The sequence below is a fragment of the Enhydra lutris genome, unplaced genomic scaffold, assembly GCF_002288905.1.
Source record: "Enhydra lutris kenyoni isolate GAN:26980312 unplaced genomic scaffold, ASM228890v2 scaffoldscaffold23, whole genome shotgun sequence".
NCBI lineage: Eukaryota > Metazoa > Chordata > Mammalia > Carnivora > Mustelidae > Enhydra > Enhydra lutris.
Genome location: NW_019154107.1, coordinates 27419593 through 27440514, shown reverse-complemented (window position 1 = coordinate 27440514; position 20922 = coordinate 27419593). Strand labels below are relative to the sequence as shown.

Genomic DNA, 20922 nt, shown 5'->3' with positions numbered 1-20922 from the left:
GAAGCGTTTCAGGTACAAATGAGAGAGGAAGGTGATCCAGGAGTTCGGCAGCGAACAAAGGCACAGAAGTGTCTGGAGAATCACGAGTTATAATGGGGGGAGATAGTGGACAAGGAGCTGGGATAGTATCGAAAGGGGACAGAAGTTTGTGTTCAAGTGTCAGATGGTAGCGGCAATGGACCAAGGTGTGGAGTGTTTGGGGAACTCTTAAATGGCAATGGAGAAAGTATCTCTGGCAGGAAAACCTCTCCACTTGACCTAAACAGTTAGCATCACCACTTAATAGATGCCAGAGGTAAAGCACTTCAGTCTCCAACATCCTAGAGGGGAATAAAAAGGAAGTATGGAAGGAAGAGGTTACCTAAGCAGAAGAGGCCAGGGAAAAAATAATCACGAGAGGGAGGCAGACAGGGGCATAGACTGTGCCTGGGGTCTGGAGATGGCCTGGGAGGCGGCAGATGTGGGGGCAGGCTGTGAGCAGTGTCAGGCCAGGTTCAGGGATAGGTTGTGCTACTCCCAGTACCTAGGTATGAATGAAGGAATGAGGGGTCTGTTTTCAAGTGGGAGAAAGAAGTTGGGCTTCTGGCTGGGTGAGGGAGAGGTATGAGTGGCATCCCCAGGCACCAGGTGGCCAGTCTCATTGGTGCTTTCAACTATCTGGAGCCCTCAGTCAAGACCAAGGACTAGCAATGGGCAGCTCTGCAGTCCTGAGGGCAGGGGCGGGGTGGGAGCGGCACTGTGGTGAGCCTGCTCCAGCCAATCAACAACCCACAGCTGGCTCTCTTCTCAAAGGTAGGAGGCCTAGGGACAAGCAGACCAGACCTGAGGAGGGAGCAGGGTGGAGTGGGAAAGGGGCTTTTCCTCCACAGATGTTCTCAGCCAAATATTTTCATTAAAAACTGCAAAGTCTGCATAGTCATGGACATTCCTCAGTCCAAAGAGTTGTTCAGGCCCCCTGCAGCTGGGAAGCTGAACAAGGGCTCCATAGGCATTCCTGGTGCTGGGAACCAGGATGGTGAAGACTTGTCCAAGGGCTCAGTGCTTTAAGCCAGATGGGAAGGGATCTGTCTCTCCAGGGACATAAGCCATGCTGACCAAGCCCTGGTTGACGGGTCACAGGTGACTTTCTTCTTCACGGAAAGAACAAGGTTAGAGAAGTTACAGGGTTTGCTCAAACACGACTCTCTACTACCTCTCAAAAATCAACATGGCAGGGAGTTAGAAGCTGGAGCTGGACAAGGTGGAATTTGAATCCAGCTCAAATATAGTCACGAGGACCCAGGTACCTGTGCTCTATGCCTCCATCTCTTCCCAAGTGGGGAGGATGGGAGGAAGAAGTGGCAATTCCCACATTTTCTCTGCCCAGGCAACTGGCAGCTGGGGTGGGGCTGAGCCCTGTGGGTTACCACCTGAACAGGACCGCTCCAGAAGTCCCTTCCTTTCCTGGAAGCAGCAAGGCATGCCCCATCTGGGTTAATAATTCTTTATTAGGATTCAGGTTCCAAACAAGGTAGAAAGCAGCGGCATGAGGGGTGCAGGGAGGGGAATGAGGAGGGAACACCAGGCGTGGCTAGCTGGGCCACTGCCAGAGGCCCGATGGGAGCCCTGGGCTGGGAGTGGGGAGGGGAGCTGGGGCCAGCCTACGGGCGTGGACAGGGGTCAGCGGATGGTGTATCGTACATAGGGGACCTCGACGTCCTCGCCGCTCTCGTCGTTGCAGCACAGCTCAAGCACCAGCGCCCGCACATGGCGGCCCAGCTTTCGCTTCGACACACGGCTTACGATCTCTGTCATCCTGAGGGGCAAGGGAGCAGAGGGTCAGGGAGGCAAAAAGCGAGGGAGGAGGGTGGGGAGGCGGGGGCAGAGGTGAAGGGCAGTGAACTGGGGTGGAACAGCTGCAAGTGGAACCGCCCCCGCTAACTCACGGCTGATCCAACCGTTCCTTGAGCTTGGCGGCTGGCATGAAGAAGGAGTAGAGCATGGACACACCCTGGGACAGCATGGTGATCTCCAATTTATGCTCTGTCTGGAGCAGGGAGAAGGGAGACAGCAGTGTCATGGGAGCAGACAGCCCAGCAAGCCTGGCCTGCACACTCTGCCTGCAGGTGGGATGAGAGTGAGGGAGGGGCCTCACCTTAAAGTAGTCCAGGAACTGTTTGAGCGTCATCTCCTCACCGTTAGGCTGCAGCCCCTGAACCTCAAAGCGATCCCACAACGTCCACTCCTGGTTATAGTACTGCGGGACAAGGACTGGGCTGATGGGCTGCAGGCCACCACAGGGTCTGGCCCCGTCAGTCCTGTCCTCGCCGTCCCCCCACCCCCCCCAACCCCCCATCGCTCAGGCTAACATGCTTAGTCAGACTGCAAGCCTCCTTTGTCAAAAACATGTGGCTTCTGTCGCACCCTGAGCGCTGATGCCCTTTGGTGACCGATGACCAACATGGCCTAGTCACTGGGAGGCTGCTCTGTTCTCATCTCCTACCTCCCATCCTCTCTCTCACTCTGCTCGAACAAGTTATTCTTCCTCAAACATGCCAGGCATGCTCCTACCTTGGGACCCCTGGAAAGACTCATCCCTCTGCCTGGAATGCACTCCCTCCAGGAGCCTGTGTGGTCTGCCTCCTCCCCTTCTCCAAATCTGGGCTCACAGATCGTCTTTTCAGCAGGGCCTTTCCTGACCATCCCACGTTTATAAGGCCCCAACCCATCCCCTTGCCACCTGGTACTCAAGTCCTCCTTACCGTGGTCTTTTTTGGAGGTTCTAAGATCATTTATCGTGTTATTTATAGAATCTAGTGCACAAATGAACAATCCTAGCACCTACAAGAATACCTGGCACATAGGTGCTCAGTAAATATTTGAAATGAATTAACAAATGAAGCAAGTGAAAGTATTTACCATAATAAGCACCCAATAAATGTCAGTTGCTATCATTATGTTACTAATAATCTCTTAGGGTACAATTAGAAGATACCATCTTTTCTAAGGGCTTCCACAGGCAAATTCAGTGCTTAGCACAGAATAGGTTAAATGAATAAACGAATAATGTGTGCACAAAGGGAATAGGTGCACACTCATAGAAACCCTCACCTGGTGACAGGCTATGAAAGCAAACCAAAGCCAGAGCTCTACAGAGAAACATCGCGCTCACAAACCCACCAACCTCAACACAGGCCCTCACCTGGTGACGGGGTGCCGCAAGGGGTTCGGAGAAGGCAAAAAAGGGCAGGGCCAAGTTGAGGAAACCATTCTTGTAGGAGTCAAGCTGTCGGTGCCCGTGCACCACTTTATACAACTCCAGACACACAAGGCCAACCACAGCTGCTGTGGTCGTGGCAATGGCTGGGATGATCTTCCCTGCAATCAGCTTGCTCTGTGAGGCAGGAAGGATCAAGACACGTGATAGTTAAGGTAGAAGAGGCTCAGAGCCTACAAAGAACGAATGGAACGTGGAGAACTCAAGCCTCGGGGAGGGGTGCAGTGTGAGGTTGGGTGTGGGTGTGGAATGAGGTCCAGACTCCCCTCACCTTGTGCCGGTCCGCAGGGGGAATGTCATAGTTCTCTGCCCGGAGGTTGGATGCCGCCACAATGAAATCCATATGGAAATTGCTGTCATCATCCTTTTATGAGTGGGGGAGGGAGAAGGGGAAGGGCGGGGAGATGGCAAGAGGATCAGTGTCGGAGGAGGAAAAGGATTCCTGGCCCCTGGGGACACAAGTATCCTTCACTACAGTTACCTGCTGGTTCTCTGAGATCACAAAGGCAAGGCTGGGAATGTCTATACGTTCAGGGCCATGTGGCAGGCCCATGATGCAATCCCGGTAGAGGCCTGGGGCTGCCTCCAGATCCCCACAAACCCGTTCTGTCTGGGCCATCCCCCTACCCACCCAGGGCCCCCATCTAGTACCTTCTCAAAGTCGATGGGATACATCTTGAATCCAGGGAGCTTTTCTGGACTGGGCAGTGTGGCCTTGAGCTCCTCGAGACGGCTGTCATCTGCAGGAAGAAAGGGACACCATTGACCCTTCAGATCCCAGGCCAGTGTCTGAGGTGGAAACAGGAGCTGGGGTGGGGGCAGGGTCTGGGAGGGCAAAAGATGTTCAGGTAGAGAAGACCTGAAAAAGAAAGCTACCCTGGGAGAGAGGAGGCGCAAGGCAGAGAGGTAGAGCAGGACAAGAGAGCACAAACCTGAAGGAGACAGAATGGGGGCAGGTATATGGAGAGAGAGAGCTCTCCAGAGACACTAAGGAAGACATCAGGAGGAAGTGGACATGGACAGATCCAGATGGGAGAGCTGTAGATCTTGGGGAGAATGTTATAGAAAGAGATGGGGAGACATGGAAAATATGGCTGGAGGGGGCGACAGGGGTATGAAAAAAATATACAGAGAGGATACTGGGGGGAACACACAGACGCAGTTAGAGGAAAGATATGGGGAAGGGAAAAAAGGAAGAGAGGAGAATGGGGCACAAGACATGTAGATGTATTTCATACACATTTTATATATCATTTATACACGTTTCACACATACCTTACGTACATTACACAGATCTCACATATGGTTAGGCAGCTATATGCATGTATATACATATGTATGCAAGGAGAAAAATGGAGGAAATAAAAGGATGAAGTGAAGAAAAACGTGGAAGGAAAGATGGGAAGAAACATACGGAGAGGAACATGAGGGGGTAGAGACTTGGGAAGGGAGATGGGGAGATAACAGGAGAAGGGAGAAGATCGATGGAGAGGAAATGGGGAGCATAGAAGGTAAATGCAAGGGGAGCCACAGAGCTGCAGATGCGGTATCCAGGCCATGGACAGGGAGAGGTAGGTAGGACAAGACGGATCAAATCCACAGGCTGGGGGTCAGCAAACTATGGCCCTGAGCCAAAATCGGCCCACCACCTGCTCGATCAATAAAATTTTTCTGGAAAACAGCCACACACGCTCATTTACACATTGTATATGGCTGCTTTTGTACTTCAACCGTGACAGGTGATTGACAGCAGACACTCTATGGCCTGAAAAGCCTGAGGGTCACTATTTGGGCCCTCACCTAATATGCAGCATGAGCTAGAAAAAAGAGATGGAGAGAGATGGGAAGTTGACGAGGAGAGACGTGCAGAGGGAGATGGGTAGGGAATGCCAAGGAAAGAGAACATGGAGGGCAGTATTAGGGTGAAGAGGTGTACAGAGGCACACAGGGGCCAGATATCAAGGGAGAGAGACCACTGGTGGAGATCACAGCTCCCAGAGAAACATAAACAAAAGAAACAGAGAGAAGTTCTTTTTTGCAAGGCAAATACACACAGAAGACCAAAGAGTGGGGGAGAGGAGTGAGGGAGACAATTTGTCCCAACCGACCGACCTTCTCCACACTTTGGAAGAAGGGAGGCTCAAAGGAAGGTGTGGGGAAGTCTCGGGCCTGGGGTGGCAGAGCAGAGCCAGGGGCAGAGAACTGGTGGGGAAGCTGGCCTGGGCAGCCGACTGGCCAAACACCCTCACCAACTGAGGCATTGGCGCTCTGCAGCTCCTGGTCAGAGACGTGGATCTTGACGCCAGACTTGGGGGTAAACTCGGGGACCTGCACAGACCGTAGGAGTGTGGCCACAGCAGCTCGGTCCTGAGAGCCTGTCAGCCCATAGGTCTGGGCAAACAGGTTGGCGGCAGCCATCACGTAGTCCAGATGCAGGGGCTGGGGGAAGGCAGGGCCCAGAAGGGTGAGGACATCGGCTCTCTCCTGACGCGTCTCGGCCTCCTTCCCTCTCACCCACCCTCCACCTGACCCAAAGACACCCCAGGGAAGAGACTTACATTGTTGACATCAAAGGTGAGTGGGTGTGGACAGCGTTTGGGCCCAGACCAGAATGGAGCTCCCGAGCTTGTGAGCTGAAGGAAAAAAGCAAAGAGATTTCTGAGGGGCAGGACTTGAGAGCAGAGGCCCCTCTAACAAGCCGAACTCCTAGCTGGGTACATGCAGGGCCCTGGAGTCAGTCATGAAAGACCCAGACTGTAGGGTCCTGTAGATGGAGGTTCCGACGCCAGGCTGAACCAGGGGCCTTGCTGAGCAGACAACTACCAATTCCTGGGCACATGCAGCCACCTCACAAACTCTTACGGACTGCCAGGCACTGTACTAACTTAGTATCAGTAAGTACCAATAAATCCTCAAAAAACCCCGTGAGGTAGACTGCTATTCCGTCTACTTTGCATGTGGGAAGACCAAGGTGCAGAGGAAGCTATGTGACTTGCCCCAGTGCAAATGGAGCCGGGAGGCGAACCCATGCACATTCCTGTGCCCACGACTACCGAATGACTACCAAATTTCTCCTCTGTAATCAGTATGGCCCTGGGGGTTGAGCTGGACTCAGAGCACGCCACAGGCAAAGGAAACAGGGACACAAGTCTCTTGCTTGAAGGCAAGGCAACGGGAAAAACAAGTCAGACTTAATCCATCTGCGGAGAGCCCTAGGCGCTGAGGTACCTGAGGTACCTGCTGCAGCCGGCCTCCTGACTGCGAAGAGCATGGGGAGAGACCGCAGCAGGTTCCTGTCGGGAAAAGGCCTCACGCCCAACGGGGCCGGCAGGCGGGCATTACCTGGTCGGGAGGGAAGTTGTGCAGCAGCTGCCGGATGTTGTTGGAGTACTGGGTGTGCCAGTGGTGGCAGGCCCAGCTCACGCAGTCGGCCCAGGTCTGTGGCCGCTGCAGCACTAGACTGCGCTGTACGGCCTCTAGCACCTCCAGGGGTTGGGTGCCTGCCAGCCGCAGGGTCCGCTCCACAAACTTGGGGTCTCTATTGGGAATTGGAGGAGGTCAGAGGGGCAGGATTACACCTCGGCCCTAGCAGTGGGCTCCAGCACCACTCTACTTCCTCCACGGAAAGCTAGCCCTGACCCCCAGCGGTACGAGACCCCGAGCCTTCCCCAATTCATCTGCCAAGTAAGCGGGCCTGGGGCCGGGCATCACCGGTGAGGTAAGCAGGCAGGACGCCTTGGCGGGCAGGTAGGGGACAGGCCGAAGAGGCGCTTGGATACTTACGTGAGGTACTGGTTCACGTTTTCTGCCGGCTGCTTGAAGAGGCCTTCAAACTCATCCCGCGCCCACTGGAAGACAGAGCAGATGGACGACATGAAGTGACGGCTGACAACCGGGGACTTGTCATTAGACAGACCATCAGCAAATGCATCCAACTAGAACACCGCTGCTCGGAGAACAGGGAAGCCCTCTGCCACTGCTCCCCAACCTTCCCCACTCCCCCACCCTCCGGCACCTCAATTTAAAAACCAATAACTTGATCTGGGCAATGGTTACACTAGCGTTATGTGTGGAAAAAAAAATTATTATTTAGGATCTGTGTGTCTTACTAGAAATATATCTCGATTAAAAAAATTTAATTATATTTTACCATAACTGAAAAAAAAAATTCAGACCCCAATCAAAAACAGCTGCCACCATACAGGCTCTGGGCTGAGCAGGAAATAAGACAGATGCTCTGCACTATGCAAATTCCTAAGGACAGTAAATGCATTAATGAATGCATGTGTCTGGGTTCGATGCCCAGCTCTGCTACCTAGTATCTAGTTTGAGGACTTCAGAAACACGCAGCAACACTTACCTTTGCACCCTCCTTTCTAAAACAGATACTGTAACAGTAATAGCTACTGGGCAGAATTGAAAAAAAGAAACAAGCAACTACTAAGTTACGGAGAGTTTCCTAAACCTGCTCCAGATACATAGTAAAGACTAAGTGCTTTCCATACCAAGAGGCCGACACCACTCTCAGCCCCATTTCAGAGGAGTCAGGCACGAAGAGCTGTCTGTGTCCAGTCACACACGACCCCATGAGATCACAATGGGGACACAAATATCAACATGCCCGCTCTCGAACTCCAGGCAGAAGGCAAAGTGGCCAAGGAAACTGGTTCTTCCCTATTTGGTTCTCACCCCCACACTCCTAACCAAACATTCGGAAGTCTGTTCTCAAAGACTACCGGGTCATTCTCATAGCACAAGAGTTCTCTTCGGGTACCCCTCAGGTTCTGGTTCATGGCCCTGGTGCCAGATGCCTACGTGTGTTCACTTTGTAAAAAGTCAGCCTGATGACGGGAGCTCTGGGCTGTGCGTACACGCACCACACAAACAGGATCATCCTGAGAAACTAGCTGTTGAAGCCACTCTGAGCAATACCTGGAGGCACCTGAAGAGGAGCATTAAAGACCTAGGTAACTGCAGGAGGCAGTAAGAAACGACCATTAATTTCACTCAGCACAAAAGCAGGGTTTTGATTAGAGAGCAGCAGTCCTCACCTGGGAGCGATTCTGCCCCCACCCTGGTGAGAAGGGAGGGGGCTATCTGACAATGTCTGGAGACATTCCCAATTGCTACAACTGTACGAAAATGCTAGTGGCATCCCGTGGGTGAAAGCCAGGGATGCTGCTAAGCGCTGGCCGGTGCAGAGGACGCCACCCACCACCGACAAAGAAATATCTGGCCCCAAGTGCCAGTAATGCCAAGGTCGAGAGACCCTGTTATGCAGAGCACATGTCCCTTGCAGAAGCATATTCAATTAAGGACTGAGGTGCCATGATATCTGTGATACGTTTCAGTAGAAAAGGAAAAATACAGCAATCTAAGAAAATGTGTCAAAAACTTGAACAACTATTAAATCTGCATGAGGAATGATATTTAAGTATTCATCATACCACTCTCTGTATATCTCTACATGTTGACAACTTCTCAAAATAAAAGAAAATGAATGTATCACTCTAGAGACCCAGGCTGCTGGATGGGAAGTGAGGGAGGAAGATTTCAAGAGAAAGCACATCTTGAGCTTTAGGCTGGTGACACCTGAGGGGGCCTAGCGGCCAAGAAAGAGCCTGCTTCCTCCCCTCTCCCCCCACAGCTGATCACCTGCAGGGTGTGCTCAATGGCGTTGGGGAAGTTCTTCAGGGTGCAGATGGGGATGGACTTCTCAGGCGGATCCTGGCTAGAGCTGTAGGACTCTGTCAGGAAGGGGATCACCACCTGCACGTTGCCCTTGGTGCCCAGTGTGCCAGACTCCAGTAGCGGCTTACGGTAGTACACACAGCGGCGGTCCATGTACATGCCTACGGGGAGGGGTGGGGGATGGGAGACCGTGTGTGTGTGTGTGTGTGTGTGTGTGTGTAAAAAAAAGTCAATAGAGGATAGGAAAACAAGACAGCGGATACACATACACACGCACGCACACGCGCAGGCACATACCACCTCTGCCCCGACCTCCTCGCCCGCCTCCAAACTCACGGGCATCCACATTGTCGAGGGCATTGGCCACACCATCCAGGTTTTGGAAGAAATCGTCGTCATAGATGCGCTCCGTGTCAGGGCCCACACGGTTCTGGTGGCTTGTCACCCGAATGTGTGGATTCATCTGACGCACAGCTGCAGCAGCCGTGTCAGACTTTAACTTCTAGGGGGACAAGGCCGGGATGGGAACATGGGGCTCAGTTATTCGTGTATTCACCCAACAAACCTGTTTACAACCGTCCTCCTAAACATGGACTTAGTTTAGGAAGAACTAGGGCTCTGAGTTCAGAAGGCTCCTTGATTTAGGAGACAGTCGCCGACAGCGCCACATGGCCAACGCTGTGACAGAGGTGGCAGGGGCTCAGTGGAAAGGGAAGCAGTGAACAAATGCAGATCCGAGGCAAGAGGCCAGCCACTCGTTTCTATGCCTACCCAACATGTACTGTTCTTTCAGATAACAGAACTCAGAGGTGGAATCCATCCTCTCAAACAAAACAGGATCCTCCCAAAGCCCAGGTCAGGTCACATCCCTTCTCTGCTCAAAACCCTCCCCTAGCTCCCCACCCCCTCCACAGAGGGGAAAAGGAGTTGGCCCCCATTTCCCCTAGCTCACCTCCTATCCCTCTCCCCACCATCAGGATCCTGGCCTGGAGTGCTCTGGGGGGTGGGGGGTGCTCTACACCCTTCCACCCTCCAGGCCTGCAGAACTGAGCCCTTCCCTAACCCCTACCATCAAACCTGCCAACCCATCCTCCGGGCGTGTCCGACCTCCCTTTGCTTGGGCACTTATCAACGTTAAACCCCAAACCTCACCCTTACACTGTGTTGATTGCTTCTGGTCTGCCCTCGCTCCCTTAGAACCTTTATTTCCTTGCTGTATCCCAGGTGCCGAGCACAGTGCCTAATGTAGGCCAATGGCTACCTAGTGACAAAGTCTATGAACGTAAAGGAGAAAAGATACTGGGCAGGCACACATGGCACTGTCCGCTATGGAAGGCTTCGCAGCTCGAGCTGTGTACAGCCTAGGGTCCATGTGGCAGGGAAGAGTGAACCTAGCACAAGTGTTCTCCTAGGGAAGGCCTGTTGGCAAGGCTGGCCCTTGGCTGGCATCTGGGAACCTGGATTTGGAGAGGGTTTTCCCCATGCCTTACCTGATAAGGGTGGCTCACTGTGCCTAGACTGCTTATGCTAAGTGTGGTTTCTGCTGAACTCCTGATTTCCTTCTGGGAGGTTGGAATTTAGGTATGTACATATACCCCACAGTACAAGCCCTGGGGACTGAGTCGTTAATGAGCGTCCCTGGTTGGCAACATTTCACACGTGTTGTCACAACTCGCTACTAGGGGAGTTAAGTGCATCCTGTACGACTCCACTAGGAGAGGAGTCTCGGAAGCCTGTGCCTGGTCTCCCCCAGACTTTGCCCAGGGTGCCTTTTCCCTTTGCTGATTTTGCTCTGCATACTTCTGCTGGAAGAAATCATAGCCATAAATACGGCTATAAGCTGAGTCCTGAGTCCTCCTAGTCAATCATCAAACTTGGGGGTGGTCTAGGGGACCCCCAACACACTGTCCCAACCAGCACTGATAAGAGGTCAAGGAAAAAGAAAAAAAAAAAGAAAAGAGAGAGATGAAATATTGCAGAGCCAACCCAAGGATACTCAAGAAATGTTTGCTGAATGAGTGACGCAGAGAAGCTGAGAGAAAGAGTTGAAGAAAAAGGTGGAAAGGCCTCCCTCCTTTCCAGAAAAAATGGAAACAAGAGACAGGAGGAAAGCCAGAGGACAAAATCCACCCCCCCCCACCGCCACCCCACTCACCGTGACGTCCCAGGGTCGGAATAGAAACTGCCGGTTCAGATTTGACTTCTCAATAGTGTCCATGTCTGTGACGACAATTTCTCCGCCCTCCCCACAGCCCAGCCCAATCATGGCGAAGTTCTTGAGCAGCTCACAGCCAATGGCTCCTGCACCCACCTAGGAAGCAGTAGAGAAGAGAGACAGAGACTGGCTGGAGTAACACAGGTAAGTGGGATGGTACGCGTGACTCCTCACTCCCCACCACCTCTGAAGTCAGCAGGGGAGGCGAAGTGGGGCTAGTGCCACTTCCTCAAGTTCCAGAACTACAAGAAATAACCCAGAGCCATCTGAGGGAAGGCAGTGGCAAAAGGCACACAACAGAGGTACCAGAACCAGAAGACACTCCCTTGGGAGGCAGGAGACTCCAGAATAGGTAGCCAGAGGCCTGGGAGGTGCAGGTAGAGGGCATCTAAGGGGATCACTCACTAGGAAGTACTTCTGCTTGCCCAACTTCTCCTGTAGGTCGGAGCCAAACACGGCCACCTGCCCATCGTAACGGTTCTGGCGCTGAGGAGTGCAAAGGGAGGAGGGTCAGAGGGGGCCTCGCCAGAAATGCCCCCAATGGCATCTTCCTTGTGGGCCCTACTCGCATACCGGGTGGCACTTGTCCTCTGTGAGGGCCTCTTTGTCCTCAGGGAGACACTCCAGGGCATCAAAGTACAGCCATTGCATGATGGGCATAAACTTCCCAGAGCAGGCCTGGGGATTGCAGAGGAGAGAGGAAGCAGTCAGTGGTTAACTGGGGCAGATGGACAATAAGTGATGGAGTCAGAGAAGTGCCTGGCCCACACCCCCGACCCTGAGCTTCTCCACCCACACTGACCTTCATGACCTCCTGGGCAGCCAGGCCCCCAATGAAAGCGTTTACAGGCGCCAGATCCCCAGCAGCCACATAGGCCAGCTTTCGGATGAGGTCCTCATCCAGGTTGTCCTGCTGCACTGCTCGCGGGGCTCGTGTATTCACGGCCCGGGCTAAGGTCACCAGCTCTGTTGCATCCTCCTGGTGGGGCAGAAGAAACCAAGAGGGCACCTGTCAGGCCACTGTGGGAAGAGGAATGGGGAGGGGCAAAGAGGAAGGAGAGTAGACAAGCACAGTGGGCCTTCGGTGCCAAGGTCACCTGCCCTGGCTGGCCCACCCACTCACCCACCTCATTGCGGGGCCGAGGGGGCCGGCCATGCTGAGCACAGAACTGGTGTAGGGCCTGGAAGCCAATGTGCAGCTGGGCAGGTCGGGAATACTTGGCAAAGTCCGTCATCACAAAGTCAGGCTCTGCCAGTGAGGCCAGCAAGGATTTCTGTGGGGGGCAGGGCATCAGAGCCTAGAAATGCCCAGAACCACCCCCCACCCTCTACTACCCACCACACTCACAAAGCTGATCTTCTTAGGTACTTTGACCTGACTGACAATGCCTCCACGGATGTAATCAGAGAAGTTAGAGGTGTCACAGATGCTAAAGGTGTAAGGACCTATGTAGACAGGAAAAGGGTCAGGCTACCCACTCTCCCTAAAGCTCACAATACCCTTAAGATAAGGGAAAAAATCCATGGATTTTCAGGGATCCCAGTCATCAGGAGCCAAGACCCCACGCCAGGTTCTACTCAGACATCAGAAACCATCTCCACTCTGCCCAAGACCCAGGCTCTGAACCCACGAGACCCTGTGCTCTTGGATCCAAGTCTACACTAGAAGACATTCTCTGCTCCCTGTCTACATCAGCTCAGAAAAGAATGGATCCTCTGATCTGCTCTGTTCAAACGCCAGAGACCTTTTCCCCATCAGCGCAGACAACAGAGACCTAGTCTACAAACAGCTCAAACTCAAGACAGCACCTCTACCCCAGGCCCACCAGCTCTGGCTGGACCCCGAGGGGGGGGGGTGGGGGGGTAGGTCTGTCTCTGGCTCATCTCAGACACACAGCATGTGTCCATCTCCCCTCACTCTGAGCCCAGGGTCATATCCTCTCACCCAATTCCTCCACAGCCCTAGCTCACCCAAGACTTTGATCTCCATGGGCTGACTTCCGTTGAGTTCAACCATGCCCTGTACTTCTGAAAAGGAGACAAAGTCGCCATTCTCAAACCCATGTCGGGCCTCATCCAGGCAGGTGACCACACCGGGATTGTCCTGGTTAAAGGAGAAGTGAGCCTCAGAGGCAGGTTCAGAGTACCAGGAGCAGACGGAAGGCCTGCTGCTGCCCATCCACCTGCCCGGAGCCCTGAGGCTGGTCTCCTCACCTTGGTGACCATAGAAACCATAGCACTGAGAGGCTGCTCCCCATTGGAATCTGTGAGGATCATTTCCTCTCCAAAGTCACAAAAGAGCTGCCTGTAAAGGGAGGCAACAGGGCTGATGCCCCAGAGTCCCATGCTCCCGGGGACCCGCGTGTCCCTCGAGATGCAGCAAATACTTGCTGAGCAAATTCTGCTCATCACTGCTGGGAATCACACAGCGATCATGTCACGTGGGGAGAGGAGGACACACAGAATCCAAACCCCGAGTGGCTGAGGGGCAGGGCGGTGAGAGCTCAGGGGTCTCCGCCCGGGCCCAGCAGGGGTCGGGAAACCAGGGTGGGGGCACTCACCCAAATAGGCCCCGCGTGTCTGCCACCACCAGCTTGATGCCACGGTTGTGACAGAACTCACCGACCCGCAGCTGGTCCTCCAGGGGGGTGTTGGTGAGGACCACCACCTGTGGAGAGGTAGAGGCTCAGGGCGCAGGCCCGACACTGGGCCAAAGGGGAGAGAATAACGGAGGAAGGTTCGTGCCAGGGACTTGAACTATCTCCCCTGGCTCAGTAGAGACTTTCACAAAGGACCTACCGTGTAGCAGATTCAGCCAGGGTGAAACTCAGAGGAAAGAGAAAGGCCAATCCCTCCATCAGGGCAGGCAAAGCAGCCGGCTGGGTAATGAGGCAGCCAGGAGCAGAGCGTGGAGCACAGCTGACTCATTTACGCACCAACGCCCACCACAGCCTGCCTACAACCCTGCCTCGCCCGGCGAGACACAGAAGTAACCCTCCCTCAGCAGCCAAAGTCTGAGCTCACTCCTACCACACCCACTTGCCCCCAATTCTCCAGACAATGCCTGCTGAAACGCTTGCCTTGGGATTTTGCTTTCGGCCTGAGCGCCCTCCCTCCCCTGCCCTCCCCACCGGGAGGAACTCCTACAACTACCTCAGGTTCCGTGGCAGAACGCCCCAGGGCAGAATCTCAGCTCCCACAGCTCCTCTTTCTCGCTCAGAATCTTTATTTAACAAATAACCAGATGGCCCTTAACATGTGCCAGCTGCTATTCTAAGCACTTAGCCCTCACAAAAACTCTAAGAAGTAGGTATTACTATGGGTCCCAAGTCCACAAGGAAGAAAAAAACAAAACAGAGGAGATCGAATGACCTCAACTGGAGACCCGCACTAGGAAGTGTGGCTCCAGCATGTGCCGATGACCACCAGGCTCTGTGGGTCTGTGCATCCACACCCCTGGCCCCGGAGAAGGCAGGTCCAGAGTCTAAATCCCACCTGCATCCCCAACACGAGACCTGGCACGGAGGCCAGCCCATTCACCAGAGAACTAGTGAGCAAAGACAGATTCAGAGAAAACTGGGCAGGAGGCTGGGTGGTACGCCCCCAGGGTACCTGAAAGCCACTAAGGAAGTCCTCGACCAGAGGCCCGGTGTAGGCACTGACAGGCACATAGCTGTTGAGTTCAGCGAGGCGGGGCTGGGAGACCTCAGCCCTGTTTTTACCGATGTCCTCCTCCCGCAGGTAGAACTGCAAAGGGGAGCCAGAGAGGAAGGGAGTGGCGGCAGAGCCCGGGGGACTGGCACCTCCACCAGGGAGAAGGGCTGCCAAAGTAGTACCTGGGAGGAGAGGTCAGCCCACTGGGCAGTGCCCTGGTCATGCAGGGTGACAGCCTTGACCCCACCAAGGATGATGTTCTTGGCAATCTCCACGCCCAAGCCCCGTAGGCCGGACACCAGGACGCTGGAGGTCTGGAGCCGCTTCATGGCCTCATGGCCCAACACGTACCTGCCAGGTTGGGGGGCGTTCTGGGTCAAGGTCTGGCCCTCCAGACCCTGTCCTCCCAGTACCCCCTCCGCTGCTTAGTCCAACCAAGGCCCCACTTACAGCTGCCGGGAGTAAAGGCCCTCATCTATGTCTGCTTCACTGCCGTTCTTCGCCATTCCCTAGGCACAGAGGAGAGGAACAGGTTTGGGGAGGTACAGAGAAGGGTGTGGACAGATGCACTGTGATACAGAAGGCTCTCCCACCACCACTCCCACCACCCGGCCTGCCAGGGTCCAGGAAGAAGACACTTACGTTGGTTGGCACCGAGGGCACTTCGGACAACACGGAGTGGGCAGGGGAACAGTTAGAACCCGGCTTTGGATCAGGCCCGGACACGCGACGTTTCTTGGACAGCGGCGAGCTGGACATCTGGAAGGGAAAAGGAAGGTCAGAGGTGAGCTTGGGGCATGTGAGTATTGCAGTCGGTTAGTGGTGACCGTGGGGCGGGGGGAAGGGAAGACTTAAGGGCTGGTATCTCCATTTTACAGAAGAGGAGGCAGGTACAGAGAGGTGAGGTGACTTGCCCAGGGTCACACAGCTGTCAGAGCTAAGATCTGAACCCAGGTGGTCTGGCTTGCAATCCATGCTGCTGACCACTAGGCCATTCGCCTTTCTCCCCAGCCCAGCATGAGGGAGAGACTCCAGTCCTGCGGGGTGAGAGGAGTGACATGAAGAATGTCCTTGTGGGAAAGTCAGAGGAGGGTGTAGGCTCAGGTCAGACCCTGCCACTCCTTGACAGACCTCATTTAAGCATTAACCTGTGGGCTCAGTTCCCTCACCTGTGCAATAGGGCTGACAGGGCCACTTACCTACCCCACGGAGTTGCCGAAGTGATGAAAGAGAGCCCAGACCACAGAGCCTGGCACAGAGCAGGCAGGCAACCACAAGCAGCCATTCTCCTCCCCCTTAACCCCGGCGACAGGGGCACAGGAGGGAAACGCAGCTTAGACTTCCATCAGGGTGGCATGATGGCGGGAGACACCTTGCCAGAGACCCAGCCCCGGAGGGGCTCCGGGAGGAGAGTTTCCCAAAGCCCACCCCAGCCCTCCCCCCCTCCGGCCGGAAGGGAAAGGCCCAGGCCAATGAAAGAGGTCAGGGGAGAAACCAAACACACACACACACGCGCGCACGCACACACACACAGGCACGCACATCCCGAGCCCTGTCTGCACGTGGAACCCTGAAACAGGTTACCGATGATGGTGGATGAGTATTGATTAGGAATCCTCCCTGGGCCAGATGTCAGACCAAGCACATTATGAGCCGTGCTTCACTTTGTCCTCACGGCGTCTCCCTGAGATCTGGACTACTACTGTGTCATCCCCCAACTCCCACTGGAGGAAAAAAATTCACTCAGGGACACTTGGTGACTTGACTAAGGTTCCCACAAACACAGTGGCCAGGCCCTGACCAGGATCTGCGGACCCTGAAGCCTAGGCTGCCGCCTAGTGTTAGTCCCATTTCACCCCCTCAACCAGGGTTGAGCACCCTCGCCAGACAAATGAGAAAACCTGAGCTCACGAGGTCAAGTTAACCTGCCAAGCATCACACACCGGGTCTCAGAGAGAGAACAATAGAGCCTGCTGTGGCAGAGAAGTATATGTGTGTGACTGGATCCACATGGCGGAGACAAGAGGACCCACAATCGTTTCCCCTTACCACCAATGCTCTCCCAAGCCACTGTCCTCCCACACTGGGCCTTTTCTGACCCGCCCCCCTCCCCAATCACACTGAGCACACCCAGTGTACTGAAGATTCTATCTCAGCACCGGTCACCCTCTGACGCTAGGCAAGAAAACAGGAGCTCCCTATCATCTACCAAGAGCTCACTGCCTGTCAATCACAGGGTAAAAAGCTTTGTCTAATCCCAACAATGCCCACAGAACGAGATAACCTCATGCCCACATCACAAGGAAGAAAACAAAGGCTCAGGGAACTCAATCACTTGCCCACAGTCACGCAGCTGGTGTAGGCCTGTTTGCCAAATGCCTCCTGGGAGAAGAGAGTCAGGACCAAGCTCAGGACCCAGCCCATGGGGCTAAGAGATGAGGTGTGAGGGAGGAGGACCCAGAAGGCAGGAGGTTGGCTAGGGCCCTGGAGCAAACCAGCCTAAGTACTGGGAATGCAAAGCACTAACCTAGACAAGAAAAAGTTGGTGAATTAGTACGGAGGCAAATCATAATTTTTCCATTTACTGGCTTTCTGACCTGGGAAAGGGACTCATTTACTGAGCCCCATCTTTTCCAAAAGCAGGGACAAACAGAAGCATCCCCAAGGATTTGCTGGGAAGGTTAAAAAAGTCTACTTCTGTGGTCAGAACTCAGAGACTTGAAGACGTAAGTAAGCTCCTCCCTGGACACCTGCAGTGGCCTCCATTACTTTTATTTCTTTGCCTAGTCACTGGTTTGCTCATCTGGGACACACCATCTCCCTTGCTTCCTGAATCAGTGATGATCCAGGGCCAGAGAGATCTTTAATATCTGCACTTTTATCTCCGGATTCCTGTTGCTGCCAGCAAGGGTCTAAGCAGGTTTTGGGTGACTGTTCCAGAAAAGATTTCAACTGCAGAGATTTGGAACAGCCGTCTCAAGGCAAGCAGGAGGATTCTGGGGCAGTAACCCCAGAGACGAGCTAAAAATTCCCCCACCCCCAGTACAAAATCGATATCCTTTCTCCCTCAACATATGCTCAGGCCCCACTTAGGACACATATACGATCCATTGTTCAGCAAAGCCGAACTGGGGCTTACGAGAATTTCAGAACTTGCCTGAGGTCTCCAAACTGGTGATGCTGAAGCCTGAGCATTCTCTACCACCCAAACCAGAGAAGAAGGTTTGAGGTAGGAGTCTGGGAGCAGGTTTGAAAGGGGGCAGGCACAGGGTCAGGTTATCAAGATGGAAGAAGCTAAGGCACAGGATGCTGGGGCCTGTCAAGCCTCCTGGGAGGGATTAACTGAGAAGTCCCTGAGAACACAAAAGAGAGGAGTCAGGAGGTAGTTGTTTGAGCCCATGGAGACTCAGAGGGAGATGGAGAAGGGGACAGAAGTCATGGGATGCAGGCCAGGCAGGGCCAGGCCAGGTTGTTAAGACTCATACCTGAGTCTTTGGAAAGGATCTTTTAGGGAAAGGCCAGGAAATTGCACTAGAGGTCCCCTGAGGCTGCAAGGAGATAGGAGGGCAGTGGCTGGGCCCCATGGAAGCTACAGGAGGAACAGGTGGGGGATTCTGGGACCCAAGGAGGCTGCAGAAAGATGCTGGGGTCCGGGGGGAGGTGTGTTGTCCATCAGAAGGATGCTGGGGCCTTAGGGGTCTCTGCAGATGGATGCTATTGGTACAGAAAAACCTTTGACCAAAAATAACAGGGACTTGCAGGGAGAGAGGTGTCTCTGACATTGATGTCAGAGTCCCAGGAGGCTATAAGGTGAATGGTGAGTCCTAGGGTAGGGCTAGGGAGGGATTTCTAATGGAGCACAAAGGCCTTGTGTTGATCTCTGGTACATGCTAGGTACAGCAGCTGCTCTAACAGAGTGGAAATGGGAGGCTGAGCCCAGACAGTTCTAGTCCTAAAAAGTTCAGCAAGCAGATACTAGCTAGATCTCCAAGTAGGTTTGGGTTTCTCTGACCAATTGTGTGGAACCCACGGACGCTGTGAGTAGATGCTGAGAAGGAGGTTTTCTACTCTGACTGAAGACAACTGGGCCTGTTGGGGGAAGGGACATCTGACAATGATGCTGGGGTCCTACAAACCTAAAGCCCTCTAACTGATGCTAAGGACCTTGAAAGACTGAGGGCAGATTCTGAGGCCTGATTGATGTGATGTTAAGGGATCTGGGAGTGAAGGTGCAACCCTGGTTGGCCTTTGAAGGAAGTGGCTGAGTGAAGGGTGGGGTATGAGCAGAGTCTGATGGAGGGGGCTGGAAGGCAACAGGGTCTGCAAAGGCAGGTGCTGGCCAGGGGAATCTGTGATGGAACATCCTGCAGTGAGGACTGTGTGACCAGGAAGCTGCTGAGGCCCATGAGCGGTAGTCTCCAGAAAGAATACTGAAACTATGAAAAAGGGCATTCCCTTAAAGTAGAGAACGCCTCTAAAAGCAAAAGAGTCTCTAAAGGTAAACGTTGAAGAGAACCTCTGATTAGAAATGCTGGGTCCAGAGGGCTTTTTCATGGAAGATACTAGGGCCAGGTTTGAGTTGGACATGTAGAGAATAGGTCTCTGACATGGAGGCCAGGCCCAAATCCTCTTTCCACAGGGTCTAGTTTCCTTCGAGGCTCTGAGAGCAGATAATGCCTGTGTGAGTTGGGGGAGGAGGGAGAGCTATCTGAAGGAAGCTGCTAGATTAGACTTATAGAAATGAAGGCCCTCCCCCGGGGTCTAGCCCCTCTTGGAAGCTGTGAGAGCAAATACTGAAGGACTAGGAGGGTCTGAGAGAAGATTCTAGGGTAGGGCTTTCATGGCACACAGTCGTGCGGGGCTTCGCCCAGGAATGTCAATCCCATTAAGTCTCTGTTAGCGACTGAGGGACATTCTGACTTGCGATACAAGGTTCCGGTCAGAGTCCCGGTCCCTGACTAGGGATACTGGGCCTGAGTCTCTAAGACCAGATCCTGGGGGGGGGGGGGGGGGCGGTCTGACCCCAAGGTCAGATTTCCGAGCCCGAGGGCTGGTCCAGGATGGGAAATGTCGACCCCGCCCCAAGACCTGTCCCCCAACCCACAGATCCCTAGCATCCGAGTCACCACCGCCCATCCCGACATCGGCCTGGCCCAGCGCCGACCCAAGCTCCTCCAATGCTTCCCGAAACCCCTGCCCCGGCCAAGGCGCTGAGAAAGGCCGTTTGTTACCAATGCCGGTTCCCCGGGTCGCGCCGCCGCCAACTCCTCTAGGAGCCGAAGCCAAGCCCGGCCGCCACCCTCCTCCTTCTCCTCCTCCTCCTCCCCGCCGCCTGGGCCGCCTAGAATCGCCGCCGCCTGGGCCGCCTTCTCCTCCCCCGGCCGTAGTGGTAGTGCTCGACCCTTCCACCTCCTTCACCTCCGCCGCCGACACAAGATGGCGGCCGGAGAGCCCGAGGCCGGAACAAAACCTTGAGCCCCACCCCCCAGGAACCCGGATGCATGCAGGCCGCGCCCATTCATGAATCATGTATAAATGGTCCCTGCCCGCTGCGACCCATTCGAAGAGGAAGAGCTCCACCTGGTGGCGAAAGTGGTAGCAACTGGGAAGAAGAGTTAAAAAAAGACCAAAACACAAAAACCATAGATGCCACGCCCCATGGAACGTGAATAATGAATACATTATTGCAGCCAGGTTGCCAAGATAACTAAGAAAGGACCTCAAAAGGCCACATTTCCTGATCATGAATTATGCATGAGGCCGGGTGGTTGGTGGACTAACTCCCTGCAACCAAAAAGCCAATGTTAAAACATGGAGCCACGCCCCTTCATGAATAATGAATGATCTCACAGCAGCCCGGAAGCCAAGGAGACCAAGGCCACATCTTATCATGAATAATGCATGAAGCCCGGTGGGCTGGAACAAAAGGTAGAGGCCCGCCTACTGCCGCATCTATTACCCTGTAAGCAGGGAAAAAGGGTAGGGAAAACACACTCCCCCGGCTCATAAATAATGAATGATGATGCTGCGGCAGCTCAACCTGGAAACTCAGAGAGGTCAAGAAAGGTCCCACCTAGTTACTTATGAATTATGTATGAAGCTGGAT

General features: G+C 54.0%; 2 protein-coding genes across 6 annotated transcripts in view; one reads left to right on the top strand and one right to left on the bottom strand.

The window, feature by feature from the left end:
* LOC111150571 (zinc finger protein 674-like) overlaps window positions 1-20922 on the top strand; it is an 886492-nt gene that overhangs the window by 208860 nt on the left and 656710 nt on the right. The window lies entirely within an intron of this gene.
* Window positions 1468-20246, bottom strand: LOC111150574 (ubiquitin like modifier activating enzyme 1). Of its 5 annotated transcripts, XM_022508068.1 has the most exons (27): window positions 20048-20246; window positions 15731-15853; window positions 15459-15575; window positions 15267-15325; window positions 14999-15167; window positions 14775-14909; window positions 13724-13830; window positions 13377-13467; window positions 13134-13266; window positions 12511-12608; window positions 12290-12436; window positions 11965-12141; window positions 11736-11840; window positions 11568-11648; window positions 11103-11258; window positions 9284-9449; window positions 8912-9108; window positions 7040-7104; window positions 6599-6794; window positions 5815-5889; window positions 5506-5695; window positions 3908-3996; window positions 3528-3620; window positions 3182-3373; window positions 2135-2236; window positions 1926-2026; window positions 1468-1795 (listed from the first exon to the last, which is right to left on the bottom strand). In XM_022508068.1, exons 3-27 carry the CDS (start codon window positions 15573-15575, stop codon window positions 1660-1662), a joined length of 3177 nt encoding a protein of 1058 aa, XP_022363776.1. In that variant the 5' UTR covers window positions 15731-15853; window positions 20048-20246; the 3' UTR covers window positions 1468-1659. The 5 variants fall into 5 exon arrangements, with proteins under 5 accessions (XP_022363776.1, XP_022363775.1, XP_022363774.1 ...); XM_022508067.1 differs by lacking the exon at window positions 15731-15853; XM_022508066.1 differs by lacking the exon at window positions 20048-20246 and having other exon boundaries at window positions 15731-19831.